The following is a 15,361-nucleotide window of genomic DNA, read 5'->3' on the forward strand; positions in this document are numbered from 1 at the left end:
AAGTGGAGATCTGGCTCTGCAAAAAGTCCTACTCCTCTAGAGGCCTGCAAGTTTCAGTCTTCAGCCTCACCCCTTGCCACCAATCCCCACCTTCTCGAAGGTGACAAAGGGACAGAGAGTCACAGAGTGATAGAGACATGAAAAAAAGTGTGGGAGGAGGAGAGGACTGTTAATTTACAAAGCCTGAAATAGCAGCTGCTAATGGGTCTTTGCACTCATTCTATAATCTTTGCAAGGTCACAATCAGAACTAGCCTGTGATTGATTCCAAAGTGAAACTCAGCACTTCACATCCATAATGGACATTTCAAAACAGAATAGAGCTGGTTCAGGAATCTGTGTGTTTCTCAAGTCACCGGGAGTGAGTTTCTCTTCCTGCCTGGGCTGGGTGGAGCTGGCCCAGGCCTTACCCAGGCCTTAATAATGATCACATTAGGTGAAGTAATTAATGCCACTGACTTAATGAGTCCCTATCAATTGCCCAAGCCCCCTCAACTGCCATATTACAAAGTTTCCTTCTTGGAGAGTGACCCTGAAACATACCCCTAAAGGGTTAAGGGGAATGAGTGACAACCCTTCGGCATGATTTACAACGTGGAGCCCTGTAGTGAAACCAGGACTTGATGGATGATGCTGAAAGTCGGAGACTAACCATAAATCATGTCTTTGAATCACTGACAAAGATAAAGGAGAGAAAGAAAACGCAGTGGCATTGACATTCACTCTCCCAATAATGTACATTGACTAGTTACAATGCGGAGCCTTAATTTAAAAAAGCCAACTCGAGGTATTCACCTCAGTGGGGAGATCCTACCTCTTGGGAGGCTGCTCTTTGAGATTACAAATCAGGGTTTGAGCCTCTTTCAAGAAGGTCATTACCACTGGCAGAAGACATTCTATGTAAGCAATAGCAGGCTCCCAACAAAACAAAAGACACATATCAACAAAACAAAACAGAAGAGTTTGGGGAACTGGTCAAGAATCCTGCCATTGTGCTCATGGAAGGCCATCACTAGAGATGGTGGACATCAAGAGGGAATCAGTGAACTACCATCCAACAGACTGTGTTTTCCATCAGGAAAGCACTCAAATCAGATAAATGAATCATCAGAGGTGGTCAAAAGACATACATAGGTCAAGCAATACAATTGGTGCTCCAAAGTCTGAGCACTGAGTAGGAGGGAGACGAGAATCTCCTCATTGTCCACTTTGTCTTTTACATGAAATGCTAGAGAAACTGACTCCTCTTCCTCAGGTTCAAGGTTCCTCCCTCTTACTGTCAACTCAACATGGGTTTCCTCTTAGCTCAAGAAGAGACCTGCTTTCCTACAGCGGATGGCAGTGGCGATCTCTGATGTGCTTCTTCTATTATTCAACAGATATACACGGAGCACCCGCAAGGCTATAGACCATTCCTGTGGTATGAGCACTGAAAAGAAAGGGTGGGTGCCTGTATGAATTCAACCCTTTGAAAAATAGTTATTTGACATCAGCTGTGTTCTAGGCACCTTCTTGGTTAGATCTGGGGAACAGTGATGAACGAGACAGATCTGGTTCCAGTCATCAATTACATTATAGTGTCACAGGGAGACAACATACAAAAGAGAGAACAAATAGGATGAATGTTACAAAAGTAGGTGTGTGTGGGGGCAAAGGCAGTGTGTAATGGGTTGATGACAGCAGCCACTGCCTGGGTGCAGAGCCCCTAAGGACACATGCTCTTGACTTAACAGGATTGCGAACGGCAATGTGTCTGGAGCAGTTGTCAGCCCTGGAGAAGGGAACAAGACAAAGAGGGTAGGAAACAGAAGACTGGAAACATTTTCTTATTTTTCTCTGAATCTCTAGGAGTTGATATGAGATCCTTTTCTGAACACAGGAAACCAGAGGAGGTGTGTTTTTTTTTTCTTTTTCTTTTTTTTGAACATATTTTTAAAATCCTTTGCCCCAAGGAGGAACATTCTTCATGGTTCTATACAGACAACACAGGTAGGTGGTTACCGTACTCTGTTTTGGGGTCTTCCACACCATCCTATGGACAAGTAGAGGGGATAAGAGCTCTCCGCACGTCCCCACTGTGGTGTTTACCTGCTGGCGCAGCTGCTCTGCCCACAGGCAAAGATGATAGAAGATTCCTACTTTGAACTCAATGACACCTTAGCATCCCTGGGCACAGATCCTATCTCAACCTGAGGAATCTTTTATTCCAGCCCTGAGAAAAATCATCTTTCTCAGCAGGATCCAGCCAAAACAATGAAAAGTTTGGAAAAATTACCCAACGATGAAAATCAGGAGCTGTGAGCTCAAGTCACAGGAAAAAGACCCAGGGTTTTCTTCAGATTCCAGCATTGCCAATGGGAAGCCAGAGATCTCGGGATAAACCACTTCACCTTGTGTATTTTCCTTTACTCATCTTCTGTCAGGAGACACCCAGGAGAGCCCTTCTGTCCTGGTCTTTACATTCTGCCCTGTCCCCTTCTCTGGGCAGCCAATTCAGAGACCAGTTGTTGCGTTTGCTTTTTGTTTTTTGTTTTTTTTAGACACCAAATTGTCCTTGTTTTTGTGCTCACCTTAAAATTAGAAAGATCTCATTGGTTTTCCAGCTCCCAAATGCTCACAAGGGATTCACCACCTCACCTCTTTCTCCCTTTCTTTTTTATTCTACATTTACTAAGCTTTTGCTCTGTGCCAGGCCCTGTGTTAGAAACCGACAACGTAATACACAAAGGAGGTTGTCCCTGTCCTTTGAAGCCTTCTTGTCTGACATACACAAGCAATGTAGCAATGTGTGTGTGTGTGTTTTTTTTTATTATTTTTATTATTTTTTTTGGCCAGAGAAGGGTTAGAACAGCGTGGACCTCAAAATTGTCCTTTATGTTGCTCTGGCACTTGCATCTTGCTGATGTCTGTTTAACAGGTACAGTGAAAAAATCAACCACTTGTGCTTATTAGCTGTGTGACTTTCTGCAAGTTGATCAACCACTCTGAGCCTCCGTTTCTCTGTTCATAAAACCAGGTTAATAATATTATCTCCTTGAAAGATTGTTTTGCACATACTTTAAGCACTGAATGTTATAAAATGTTCACTGCTATTTTTAAAATGTCATTTAATTTTTCTAACCCCATGCATTTTGAGTTAACTAGACTGGAACCAAAGCAAAATAAAAAGAGACAATCCCAGCACTCTCCTCCAAAAAAGACAAAGAAAGAATAAATGAAAAGAAAGAAGGAAGACTCATCAATGTAGAAACAATCACACGTGTGTGTATGCCTGCTGGCATGTATGTATATTTGTCTTTAACATATGTCATCTCTTTGTGTCTGTGTCAGACTTCCTTACAGTACTTTCTGTTCGGTACTTGACAGGTCCTAATATTCAATCAGTGCTGGGGAACAAGTGATAAGACAAAAAGAAAGAAGGGTTCCAAAGTGAAGATGTGTAGTTTAACTCTATTGTTTTTGAGACAGAGTCTGGCTCTGTCACCCAGTGGAGAGCAGTGGCGCAATCTCAGCTCACTGCAGCCTCCGCCTCCTGGGTTCAAATGATTCTCCCACTTCAGCCTCCCAAGTGGCTGAGACTACAGCCACATGCCACCACGCCCAGCTAATTTCTGTAATTTTAGTAGAGACAGAGTTTCACCATGTTGCCCAGGTGGGTTTCAAACTCCTGGTCTCAAGTGATCCACCCGCCTCGGCCTCTCAAAGTGCTGAGATTACAAGCGTGAGCCACCACACCCGACCAGTAGTTCAACTTTTCATAACATTTCATGAATGTTATATAATGGATATTCATGGAATGGAGTGGAAAGAAACATTACTTAATTGAGGCTGGCCATGAAAACTCATAAAACCCTATATTCACTATAAAATGCATAGTTATGAATAATATATTTAACTGCATAAGTAATATACATTACATGTACAATGCAATATGTAATAATATGTTTGATTTGTACATATATATGCACATGTGTATGTATACACGTGTGTATTTTGATAATACATAACAAACCCAGAGTGGCCAAGAAGCTATGAGGCACACAGCAAGGACGTTTTGGGAAATGACTGGCAATGTAACTAATTTTCTGTGCTTCCTGAACCATCAGGAAGGTCAACCTTTTTTGTTTTCTTTAGCATTCATTAGCAGAAGCAAATAGTGATATTTAACCATTCATGATTCATCATATCATTTAACAAAAAAAATGTACCCAAGGACCCCTGCTCCACCCATGGAAGCATCCCAGTCTTTGTCCTTGGAGGCTCAGTAGAAATTCTGCCCTTGCGAGGGTGATGCCCACTTTTTGTTTTATAGATGCAGGAGGGTTAGGGAAAGTCTAGGGCTTATCACTGGAAGAAATGTGGGTTTGAAATCCGGTGTTCAGCTACCTCGAAGCTTTTATGTTGGTTTTGAACTTCACATACATTAAAACTGCATCATCTATCAATCTTACAGTTACATGTCACTTATGAAAATCTACTGAGTATTGTTTTCATCTTGCCTTACAACAAGCTGCGAAGCCTCATGAATACTGAATAGTGCTGGAAATACAGCACATCTTTTATTTTTAAAGGTCTCGACAGTTTGGAATGGCAGGATTTCTTTGTTGCAAACGGCACCTCCGCACACTGATTGGGGCTTTCTTCTCCATTTTCCATTCTGCCCAGGAACAAGAGGCACCCTCACCCTGCATCATTAGTACCGCTAGAGTGGTGGCACTGCTGCTGCTGCCACTTCCTGTCTTTGAACCCCCTTGGTGTAAGTCATCAATGGGGGCTGTGTGGTTCAAGTGGGACATTATTATTCAGATATTGGACAACCTACTTAGCCATTTTGCCAGCTTACCTGGTAATTTATCCTCATCCTTATTTTAATTTAATGAGAGAGAGAAAGAGAGGCCTAAACACACAGAAACACAGATAGCGATACACAAAAAGAAACAGAGGCATACATACACACACACACACACACACACACACACACACACACACACACACATATATGTGAGACAGGGTCTTGCTTTGTCACTCAGGCTGGAGTACAGTGGCACAATCATGGCTCATTGCAACTTCCACCTGCCCTGGCTCAGGTGATCCTCCCACCTCAGCCTCCTGAGTAGCTGGGACTACAAGCATGTGCCATCATGTTCAGCTAATTTTTGTATTTTTTGTAGAGATGAGGTTTCACCATGTTGCTCAGGCTGGTCTCGAACTCCCAAGCTCAAGCAATCTGCCTGCCTTGGCCTCCCAAAGTGCTGGGATTACAGGCATGAGCCATTGTGTCCGGCCCTGACATTGAAGAATTAATCAAGCAGGGATAAGTGCATTTTATTGTACTTTCCTTTCTATCATTCATTTATTCTCTAAATCTTTCCTGAGCAGTTGCTTTACATTGCATACCAAGGATACAGAACTGAATAAGAGAGACAGCATCTGTGCTCATGTGACTCTTACACTCTTGATGTGGGAAGGGACGATGAGGATGAGGATACTAATATATGGTCTGAATATGGTGCTTATAATGTGCCAGGCATTGTTCCAAACACTTTATGAATTTGTTCTAAGCATTCTACCAATAATCATGCAGTTAATTCTTGTAACAACCATGTGAGGTGCCATTATTAGCATTTCTACAGAGTATTTTCTCTGAAAACAAGCAAACAGAAAAATCAGGTGATCTGATACCACCGAGTCCGTATTTCTTGCATGGAGCTGAACACAGTTTCCCTTTCAGTTTAAATGTGTGCCCTGGAGTTCACCATTGTCTGCACCACTTTATGGTCTGACCTCCATGCGATTCATGTCATCTACCTGCATTTTGCAGCTACTTGTGTATTCTGGTTTAATAGAACAGGCCTTCCAAGGTGTGGGTTTCTTTGCTCTGGAAAGCTCATGAAAAAGGGTGGAGATCTTTTTCCCTAGAACTCTGCTAGGTATTGAATTTAGAATATCAGGGGGAAGTTTTTCTCCTTACATTTGTACACCTTGTCATAATTCCAAACATGTACAGTAAATAAATGATATGCAAATCCTTGTGTGACCTATTAAAAATGGCATGAGGAGAGAATCCGCTACTTCTAAGCTGTGTGCTTTTGAGCAAAGAATGTTAGCTCTTTCCAACCTCATCTCTGTCATCTGAAAAATGGGGATAATCATATTTCCTTATGGACATGTTATAAGGATTAAATGCACTAATGTATATATATGCCTGGTATACAGTAGGCATATAATTTAAAAATATTGATACATATAAGTGCTTGCTAATCAGGTTCTTATATATGTGAGAACCTTATATATACAGGCAATCTACGTTCTTATAACTTAGGCAACTGGCTCATAGGTATACTGAATTTATGAGAGTATGAATGTTTATTAATATGTATTTATATGTATGTGTGTGTGTATGATGGAACTAGACATATATATTTAATTATATACCTATTTGGACCTATTTCTTCTATGGACTAGCACCAAATCCTAACAAGGCTTATGGACATTTATTCTGTTTCATAGCCCTTATGTATTCTACAGACCCTCTCCATTCCTTAGCAAGTGCATTTCATTAATTTAGAAAGATGCTGTTGAGAAAGTATGGACTCATCACCAAAAAGCTTCTCTGTCCTAGAGAAACAAAGTGAAGAGCAGACTCCAGGAAACAAGGTTGCTTAGCATTGCCTTGTATCTCTAGTCCAGTGTAGATTTTACACTGAACATTGAAAACTTGGTGAACTTTTCAGAAAATAGCTTGATCGGCTCCCAGTTAGGAGCAGATTCATGTCAGCACTTCTCCAAAAGTCCCCCCGAGTGTACAGCTGGGGGAACGGGCATGTTGTGCCATTTATGTAATGATACATGGCTGGCCCTCCCCTCCCCCTTAAAGAAGGCAGAGAGAAATGATAGTCACTGCCGCCATGCAAAGTCGCATTGGAATTGTGGGAGCATTTTGGTTTTCATGAATTTTGAGAAGGGAACTGTGGGCACAAAACTACGCTATTTGTCCTGACAAACTGCCTGTTCTGATGAATTAAGTGTCATGATTGTAACCCACGAATACCTTCAGGTACAGGAACAGAAAGTGTTCCAGACTTGCTTCGTGCCACATTTCCGAGGGTTCTAATGATATATAGAGAGGGCGAGCCATGTTACCAGGAGGCGGGGGGTCTAAGGGTAGCAGGAGCTGCCTGAGCCATGGTTTTGGAGATGGGAGGGATGCATATGTTAGCGACAGCCACACTTTACTGATTTCCCATTTTCCCTGGTGAGAGCACCACCCTTTCCCCTCAGATCACTTTTTCTCAGAAATGCTCTGTCTGAATAAAATTATTATCTCAAGCACATATTTTTTCTTTCCCATCAGCATTTCCTGTCCTCTCACCTTAAAAAAACAGCACTGAGAACTTTTCAACCAAATGCAGCCATGTGGAGCTTGAGTTGTTTCAGATTTACACAGGCCCTCTGCTAACATCCTGTCGGGTGCTAAAATCCCACAGCTGTTCTGCTAGGACCACCCGGCTAGCCACGGACCACATCTGAGAAAATGATACTGCTCGCTTCCAGAACTCCTCACACAGTTATTCTTGGATAAAAGGTAAAGCAAATAGCAAGGCAACTGCTCACTGCTGCAGAAACAAAGACCATCTAGCCATTTATCAAAGCTCGAGACACCGGTTTGCTTTAAACACAGACACCTCTCCCATTACAGCTTTAAACGATAACACGATATTATATCAGAAATGACAAATGGCACTGGGGGGGCCTCACCTATACACAATCGATACCTGCCTCAGAAGTAAGAACCATCCTGAATGCATCGACAGAAGGAACAGGAATGCTCATAATACTGCCATGTTTTCTTGGTGGTGTTGGAACCAGAGGCCAACAATATTCATTTGGGCGTGACATTTTTTCACCAGCGATGTGTAGCCCCCGGACGTGCGGCGAGTGTCCTATCATTATCACTGTCCTGCATCTATGCTATATTGGATTCTAAAAGGCCCAGGCCAAGGAAATTGATTAGGTTGCTCCCTCCACAGCTTAAAACCCATTTTGGCCACATACACACAAAGAAAGGGGCTCCTCGGACTACCAGGCTCCATGAAAAATGGTAGAAGTGTAATTAAGGAGATTATGCCCTGGGGGATTTCTTTTCATCTGGCCCATATATATATATATATATATATATATATATATGTATATATATACACACACACACATACACATACACACATATATACACACACACACGTATATATTATATATATATATATATATTTTAAGGAAAACCCTAGTGTCCCTGCCCACACACTGCCCCCAAGAGGGGACAGGCTTTCATGTTTAGATTGCAAAGAAGTAACTCTCCCCAAAGTGATTGATGAGGGGTGATTGTTAATACGGCTGCTGCCTCTCTCCCCTGCGTGGTTGTATTTAGGTGGATGCCAGACAGAGAATGACTTGGAAATGGGCTAAAAGACTCAAAGCAAAGGCAGGTGGCAGAGAGGAAAGGTGGTGTGATGAATGCCTGCAGGCAGGTGAAAAGAAACCATCTTCAATAATGGTGGTACCTCGGTTTGACATGCTGCCCTGAAAACAATACAGGTGGTGAGGATGGCAACCTGAGACCACTCAGAAAAAGTGAGATGGATGTGAGCACATATAGAGTTTTCTTCCTTGAGCTGACTGCTTGACCTCAAACCCTCAAACTATTACTTGCAGTATTTTATCAAAGACACAGACTTGCAGAGGTTCAAGCCTACGGTTTCTGATTCAGTACGTTTGCAGTGGGTTTTTGAAAGTTGTATTATAGAAAATTCTTCAGGCAATTCTGAGTTTCAGCCAGGTTTGAACACTGATGGCTTAAACCACTGGTGAGCTGGTAAATGTTTAATACCCAGCTCTAAAAGAATGCCCTAAATTGGAGCATTTGATGATTTTAATGGTATAATTATTCCTGCTATGGCCAATTGCAAGGAGCCACTGAAGAAGATGGAAAGAGATGCAAGCAAACAGCAGCAGCTGGACAACACAAGCTGGCCCCACCCTCCACCAGCTTACATGAAAGGGAACTACGAATCAAGTTAATAAGAGTATGTGATAGGAAGAGGTCAAATCAATGATAGTCACAGTGTGAAAGGAGAGACGTTGGAAGCATCTGCAGCAGAGCTGAGTAAAGTCCTCCTTATGTCAGTAAGAAACCCACCCAAGTGCCAGCCCCAAGGGGGCACCATTCACGGTAACCCTCAACTTGGACTAATATTCACCTGAGTCCTAAAAGCCATGATGAAGGAATCAAGTTAAGAGCCAATGAAATGATTGTAGTCTGATGATAGATATGGAAAAAAATATCATTTAAAAACTCAATTAAATTACGGATACAGGCAAGGGATTATTGATTAGTGTTCAAACCATTAAGAAAATGGTTGGAGGGGCAACTGAACATCCATTTAGCAAAAGAGTAGACCCATAGAGATGACTTCCTAGCAGCAAGTGAGTAACTATTGTACCTGTATAATGGAGCAACCCAGCAGCCATCATCTTTTCTTTTGTTTTTTCTTTTTTTGAGATGGAGTCTCCCACTGTAGCCCAGGCTGGAGTGCGGTGGCGTGATCTCGGTTCACTGCAACCTCTGCCTTCTGGGTCCCAGTTCAAGCAATTCTCCTGCCTCAGCCTCCTAAGGTTTCACCATGTTGGCCAGGCTGGTCTTGAACTCCTGACCTCATGATCTGCCTGCCTCAGCCTCCCAAAGTGCTGGGATCACAGGCATGAACCACCTTGCCTGGCCACCATCATCTTAAGTCAGAGGCTATCACCAACTTTGTAGCAAACAGATTTTGTGTTTTCAGATGTATTGCAATAGAGCCTACATGTCTGATGTATTCCAGAAAAATAAATGTCCAATGTGAACCCATGAGGTTTTATGTATCACTTCTACGGGGATGGAGAAACAGGCTAAATGACAGCAAAAAGCTCCCAAATTCAGAGGAAAGACATTCTTCAAAACAATTGGCTCAATCTCTTCTATAATTCTGGGTCGTAAAAAGAAGATTTTAAAAGATGTATAAACAAAACAACTGGATAAAACATGTGTTCTTGAATTTAGGAACAGTCTGACCAATCCAGCTGAAAAGGACATTTATGGTGTAACTGGAAGAATATGATTATGGTCTGAATATTTAAGCCTGTAATCCCAGCACTTTGAAAGGCCAACATGGGCAGATCACTTGAGGCCAGGAGTTTGAGAGCAGCCATGGCCAACACGGTGAAATCCCATCTCTACTAAAAATATAAAAATTAATGAGGTATGGTGATGCACAGTTATAATCCCAGCAACTCAGGAGGCTGAGGCATGAGAATTGTTTGAACTCGGGAGGCAGAGGATGCAGTGAGCCAAGACTGTGCCACTGCACTGCAGCCTGGGCAACAGAGTGAGACTCTGTCTCAAAAAGTTATAAAATTAAAAAAAATTAAAAACAATAAAAATTATTAAAATGAAAAATAGAGATTGTTGACTGAAAACAGCAGGTTATATAATAGCATGTCTATTATAATCTTGTGTTTAAATATACGTATATGCACAGAGAATATTCTGGAAGTATGCACTGATGTTAGTAATGTGGTCTTTGGGTGATGGATGTTTTTATTTTCTTATTTATGTTTGTTTCTGTTTTCTAATGCCTTAAAATTCACATTTTGCTTCTGTCATTTTAAAAAAGACTATTTTTAAAAAGGAATAAAATGCTCGGAAAAACAAGTATTGACCTCCAAAAAACATTAACTCCAAGATATGTTGAAATTCAGAAAAAGTAAGTCAAATGCATTTATCTCAGTGGTTTTGCTCACCACTGCATTCCCAGAAACATGGTACAGAATATGCCACACGGTAGCTGCTTAGCAAATATTGTTGGTTGAATCAAATCCAAAAATCATTTCAAATTCTATAAAGGACAACTGACCTTGGTGATTGGGAAGGGGTGAAGGAAAGGGAGAATGAGTGGAGAGATGATTTATTTGATGATGCTGTGTTGCAAAGCCACAGTCCCACAAGAGGCCACAAAGAGAGAAAAATGGCAGGATGAAGGCAAAATACAAGTTGAGATGCGTTCAGGAGGTGAAGCGACTGAGAGGGAACTGACTGTTGGCCTTGGCATTGCACGTCTTCTGGATAGCGTCGTGGGCAATGGTGCTGCCAGGCAGGACTCCCTTCATCTCTCTCAGGATAACACTCCTGAGGCCAATGGGGAGACTGGAGCCACCCACACCCCAAAAGCATCCAGAGAAGTGGATGCAATCTGCAGAGCAGCCTTGCTCTCACACCTGTGTTTCCTTCGAATGGTTGACCCATCCTGGCTACTCTCACGATGCTGCCTTGTGAAATTGAAAACTTAGAAAGACAATACTTTGTGTTGCCTCAAGATACAAGGCAGTGACAGTGGCTTTAATTTCAGGAAATCAGGTCCCTAGTAGGTCAGTCACTGATCAGCTGAATGTCTTATCCTGCATTCCAGGAAACTGCTCAGAGCTGTGTGGGATCAGTTTTCCATGAGAAATGTGAGAGGAATCTGAGTATATGTGTGTGTGGTTGCGTATGAAGGATCTTCTCACACTCAGCTGAGCCTTGAATCCTGCCAAGCAGAATCATCCCCCTACAATGTAAGGAAAACACTTTCTCAAGCCCCTGTCACAATCCCTGGCTATGCCCTGCTTTGACCTCCACCTGCTCTGCATCGGGGTCACTGTACATACCACAGGCAAAGGGAGTGGGCCAAGCTAATATGAATACTGACCCGAGCAGCATCTTCACTCAGGGATGCAGAGGATGGCCACGTTCAAATTCTTGGACTCCACACCCTTGTGCTTTTTCAATCAATCTTGACTTCAAAGGGGCCCTTGCACATTGGGAGACCTGAAATATTCTCGAGGGAAACACATCTTGAGAGCATTGCCCGTAATATCCTTTGAACTTTTTCACGTCAGCACAGGGTGGAAACGGTTGGGTTGGGAGAATGCCCTAATTTCACTGAAGTTTTGTCTCCCAGCCAGGGGAAGGGTCCTTTCTCAGCTGCCAGGGATCCAGTACACACTGTTCTTTGGTTACTGTTGAAAAATGAGTCTCAACCTCATTGCTTGCATGTCTTTTGCTCAGTACACCAAGTTCAAGTAGAGGCGGGGAGAACAGGCCACTTGTCTTGAGTGAAAGGGTTTGTAAAGTTCCATCTTAACAATCGTTAGATTTGTTCCGTCTAGCAATCATTAGAACGCCACGAGGTAACTTCATTAAATGTCAGTAAATAATGGTTCATGTCTAAATTTGGGGTTATTAGAACATTGAAAACACATAGGCTCTCTCCCTGTTCAAAGAGAGAGAGAGACACACATAGAGAATGAATTACAGAGGAAAAGATGAGAGACACTCATCTTTAAACCTTCTGGGAACAAAGTTCGGCACAAAACCTTCCTGGTAGTTGGCTGTTTTTTACTCTGAGCACGTTTATCAAAGGGAAAGAGAAGTTCAGATTACCAAAAGTTAGAGAGATTCTTTGGCAAAATGCGCACCATTTTAATTAATCATTAGCAGTTGTTAAATAATTTGATCCTTTTACTTGACTTAATACCATTAAACAAGCATTTAGTTACTCATTTGTAACTATTTGTCTAATGTCGCTTTAGACTGGAAATGCCATGAGGGCAAACCCCACCCACCTCGTTACCTCTAGGCAGAGGTGGGTCATGACTGGATAATCCACTTTTGCATGGATCAGAGTACTTTGCCTACATTTGTTAAATGAATGAGCATATGAATGAATGACGGAAGCTGCAAAATCATGCTGGAGCCATAATGAAGACTTACTACATATTGGAGGGAGAGAGAGGGAATGAGGGAGGGAGGGAGGAGGGAGGGAAGGAAGGAGAGAAAAATGATAGAAAGAAGGAAGGAAGGAGTGAGACAAGATGGAAGGAGGGAGTGAGGAAGGGAAGAAGAAAGAAAGAGAAAGAAGGAAGAAAGAAAAGGAAGGAAGAGAGCGAGGGAGGGAGGAAAGGAAAGAAGGAAAGGAAAGGAAAGGAGGGGAAGGGGAGGGGAGGAGAGGGGAGGGGAGGAGAGGGGAAGGAAGGGAAGGAGGCAGCCCAGGCACTATATGTGGCACATAGTAGGTGTTTGATGGGGCAATATGAACTGATGCGTAATATCCTAAGATCATCAAGTAAAAAGTCAGAGAATTGAGGCCCCCACGTTGCTACCATCACTTCTTCACCTATTTCATTCATTTAATTTTTTTTAAAACCATGTTTTGCTAAATTCAGTCTTTCTGGTCAGTTACACTGGCTGTCTGGGCACAGCTTTTAATTTCTCTCTCTCTCTCTTTTTTTTTTTTGAGACAGTCTCGCTCTGTCACCCAGGCTGGAGTGCAGTGGCCGGTCTCGGTTCACTGCAAGCTCCGCCTCCCGGGTTCACACCATTCTCCTGCCTCAGCCTCCCCAGCAGCTGGGACTATAGGCGCCCGCCATCACGCCCAGCTAATTTTTTGTATTTTTAGTAGAGACGGGGTTTCACCGTGTTAGCCAGGATGGTCTCGATCTCCTGACCTCGTGATCCGCCAGCCTCGGCCTCCCAAAGTGCTGGGATTACAGACGTGAACCATCAAGCCCAGCCCACAGCTGTTAATTTCTAAATGAAAGCCATGGCCTCTGCTCCTCACTCCTCAGAGGTCCTGATTTGTCAGGTGCTTTTCTTCTGTGTCTATGGGCTCAGTCCATCTTTCCAGGCCTCTTTTTTTCTGTCCCATGTATTTGTTTTCAAGAGAGATGCTGAACTTCTATTTGTTTCCCTTGATCTGTGAGAAACAGAATCCATTTAGACTTTCTTCCAGTCTGTTGTTTGTGGAGTAAATATGTACTCAGCAGCAATTACACCCCAGACGCTCTTCTTGGAGCTGGGGTACCTTCGTGAAAAAGGAACAACATGGTCCTTTCCCTGCTGAGTCTATTGTCTTGTTGGGGAAACAGATAAGGAACAAATACACCCATGAAAAATATCATTTCAGAGAGTGACTGGAGCTACAGAAAAGAAAAAAAGGGGTATAGAGAAGAGCTTCTTTATCTAGGGTGGCCAGGGAACGTTCTTCCGGGAGATGACAGTTAAGTTAGGAGAAACTTAAGTGGAAAAACACTGAGACAGCGAAGAGCTGGGGAAAGGAGGAACATGTGAAAAATAAAGGTGAGAAATGGTGGGTCACACTCAGTGAAAGGAGGGACCAGGAAATAAGGGAGCTGGCTGGGGTTTTAGCTAAGTCTGAAGTGCAACCATCAGACGGTCTGGATAGGAGACTGTGGGGATCTAATTTATGTTATTCTGCAAAATAAAAGCTCCAATTCCCACAAGCCGCATGTCTGACTCAGTAAGGCAGCTCCTTGTCCCTTTTTGCTTTTCGGTGTGAACAATTGATCTTTTCATTTTATTTTATAATTTTTAAAATTTAAAAATATATATTTAAGGGTACAAGTGCAGATTTCTTACATACATAGATTGTGTTTTGGTGACATCTGGGCTTTTAGTGTACCTATCACCCGAACAGTGTGCTCCTAATCAAATATATTTCAGCATTGTTAGGAGAAAGATGTTGGCAGTTGCGGCCCCTTCTACATGAATTTTAGAACTACAGAGTTCTCCAGGGTTGCTTTATTTATCCTGAGCATGCAAGACTGAACCAAAATCAGGAACGGCTACCCTGGTGTGATCCCTGCATAAACCTCTATCTTACCCTGGACTTCAGCAAATTAATTTGTAAAACTGAAATGAAACCCAGTTGGCTGAGTGACCAAGCCATTTCTTGGTCTTCGGGTTGTTCTACTTCGGGTTGTTCCCTTTGAGTAGTCTGCTTTAGACAAAGCAAACCGTCCCCTCCAGGGAAAATGCCATCATTCTGGGAACTGGAACAAAGTCTGAATAGAGGAATAGATTCTACCCATATGCAAAAATGTAATGAAAGATGGATTTTGGTAATGTGCTCTTTCTGCTGATGTGCTAACGAGATACAGTGTAGAATTCTATCAACATACCCAGGAGAAGATCCAAAGCCCTCCCTTTCTCCCAATCTCTTTCTTTTATCATAGAATCTCTGAAGCTACTGAAGTAATTCGTGAGGAAAGTACTCAATGCCACATGAACCTCCTCCAATCACTTCCAAAATGGTTCGACATTCTATAAATGACAGTTTATGTGCCTATAATATGCATCTGGTGAAATGTGTATTTTCCTTTCAGAAGGTGTTTCTATTACGGTTATTCTGAACATCATGTGATCTTACAGTTGCTAGGGTAACTCCATTTTTTTTAAAGGAGAACAACAGAGTAAATAAGCATGTAAATCGACT

General features: G+C 42.4%; 1 protein-coding gene across 2 annotated transcripts in view; it reads right to left on the reverse strand.

Moving 5' to 3' along the window:
- TSHZ2 (teashirt zinc finger homeobox 2) overlaps window positions 1-15,361 on the reverse strand; it is a 508,851-nt gene that overhangs the window by 287,745 nt on the left and 205,745 nt on the right. The window contains exon 1 of one of the 2 annotated variants that reach the window (XM_025400143.1): window positions 9,497-9,884. The exons of the other annotated variant lie outside the window; for it this stretch is intronic. Coding sequence (XP_025255928.1) covers window positions 9,497-9,527 — 31 coding nt within the window. The 5' untranslated portion in view covers window positions 9,528-9,884. Of the gene's footprint in view, window positions 1-9,496; window positions 9,885-15,361 lie in introns of those variants that run through there. 2 annotated transcript variants of the gene reach the window in all.

Source organism: Theropithecus gelada, chromosome 10 (genome assembly GCF_003255815.1).
Source record: "Theropithecus gelada isolate Dixy chromosome 10, Tgel_1.0, whole genome shotgun sequence".
Taxonomy (NCBI): Eukaryota; Metazoa; Chordata; class Mammalia; order Primates; family Cercopithecidae; genus Theropithecus; species Theropithecus gelada.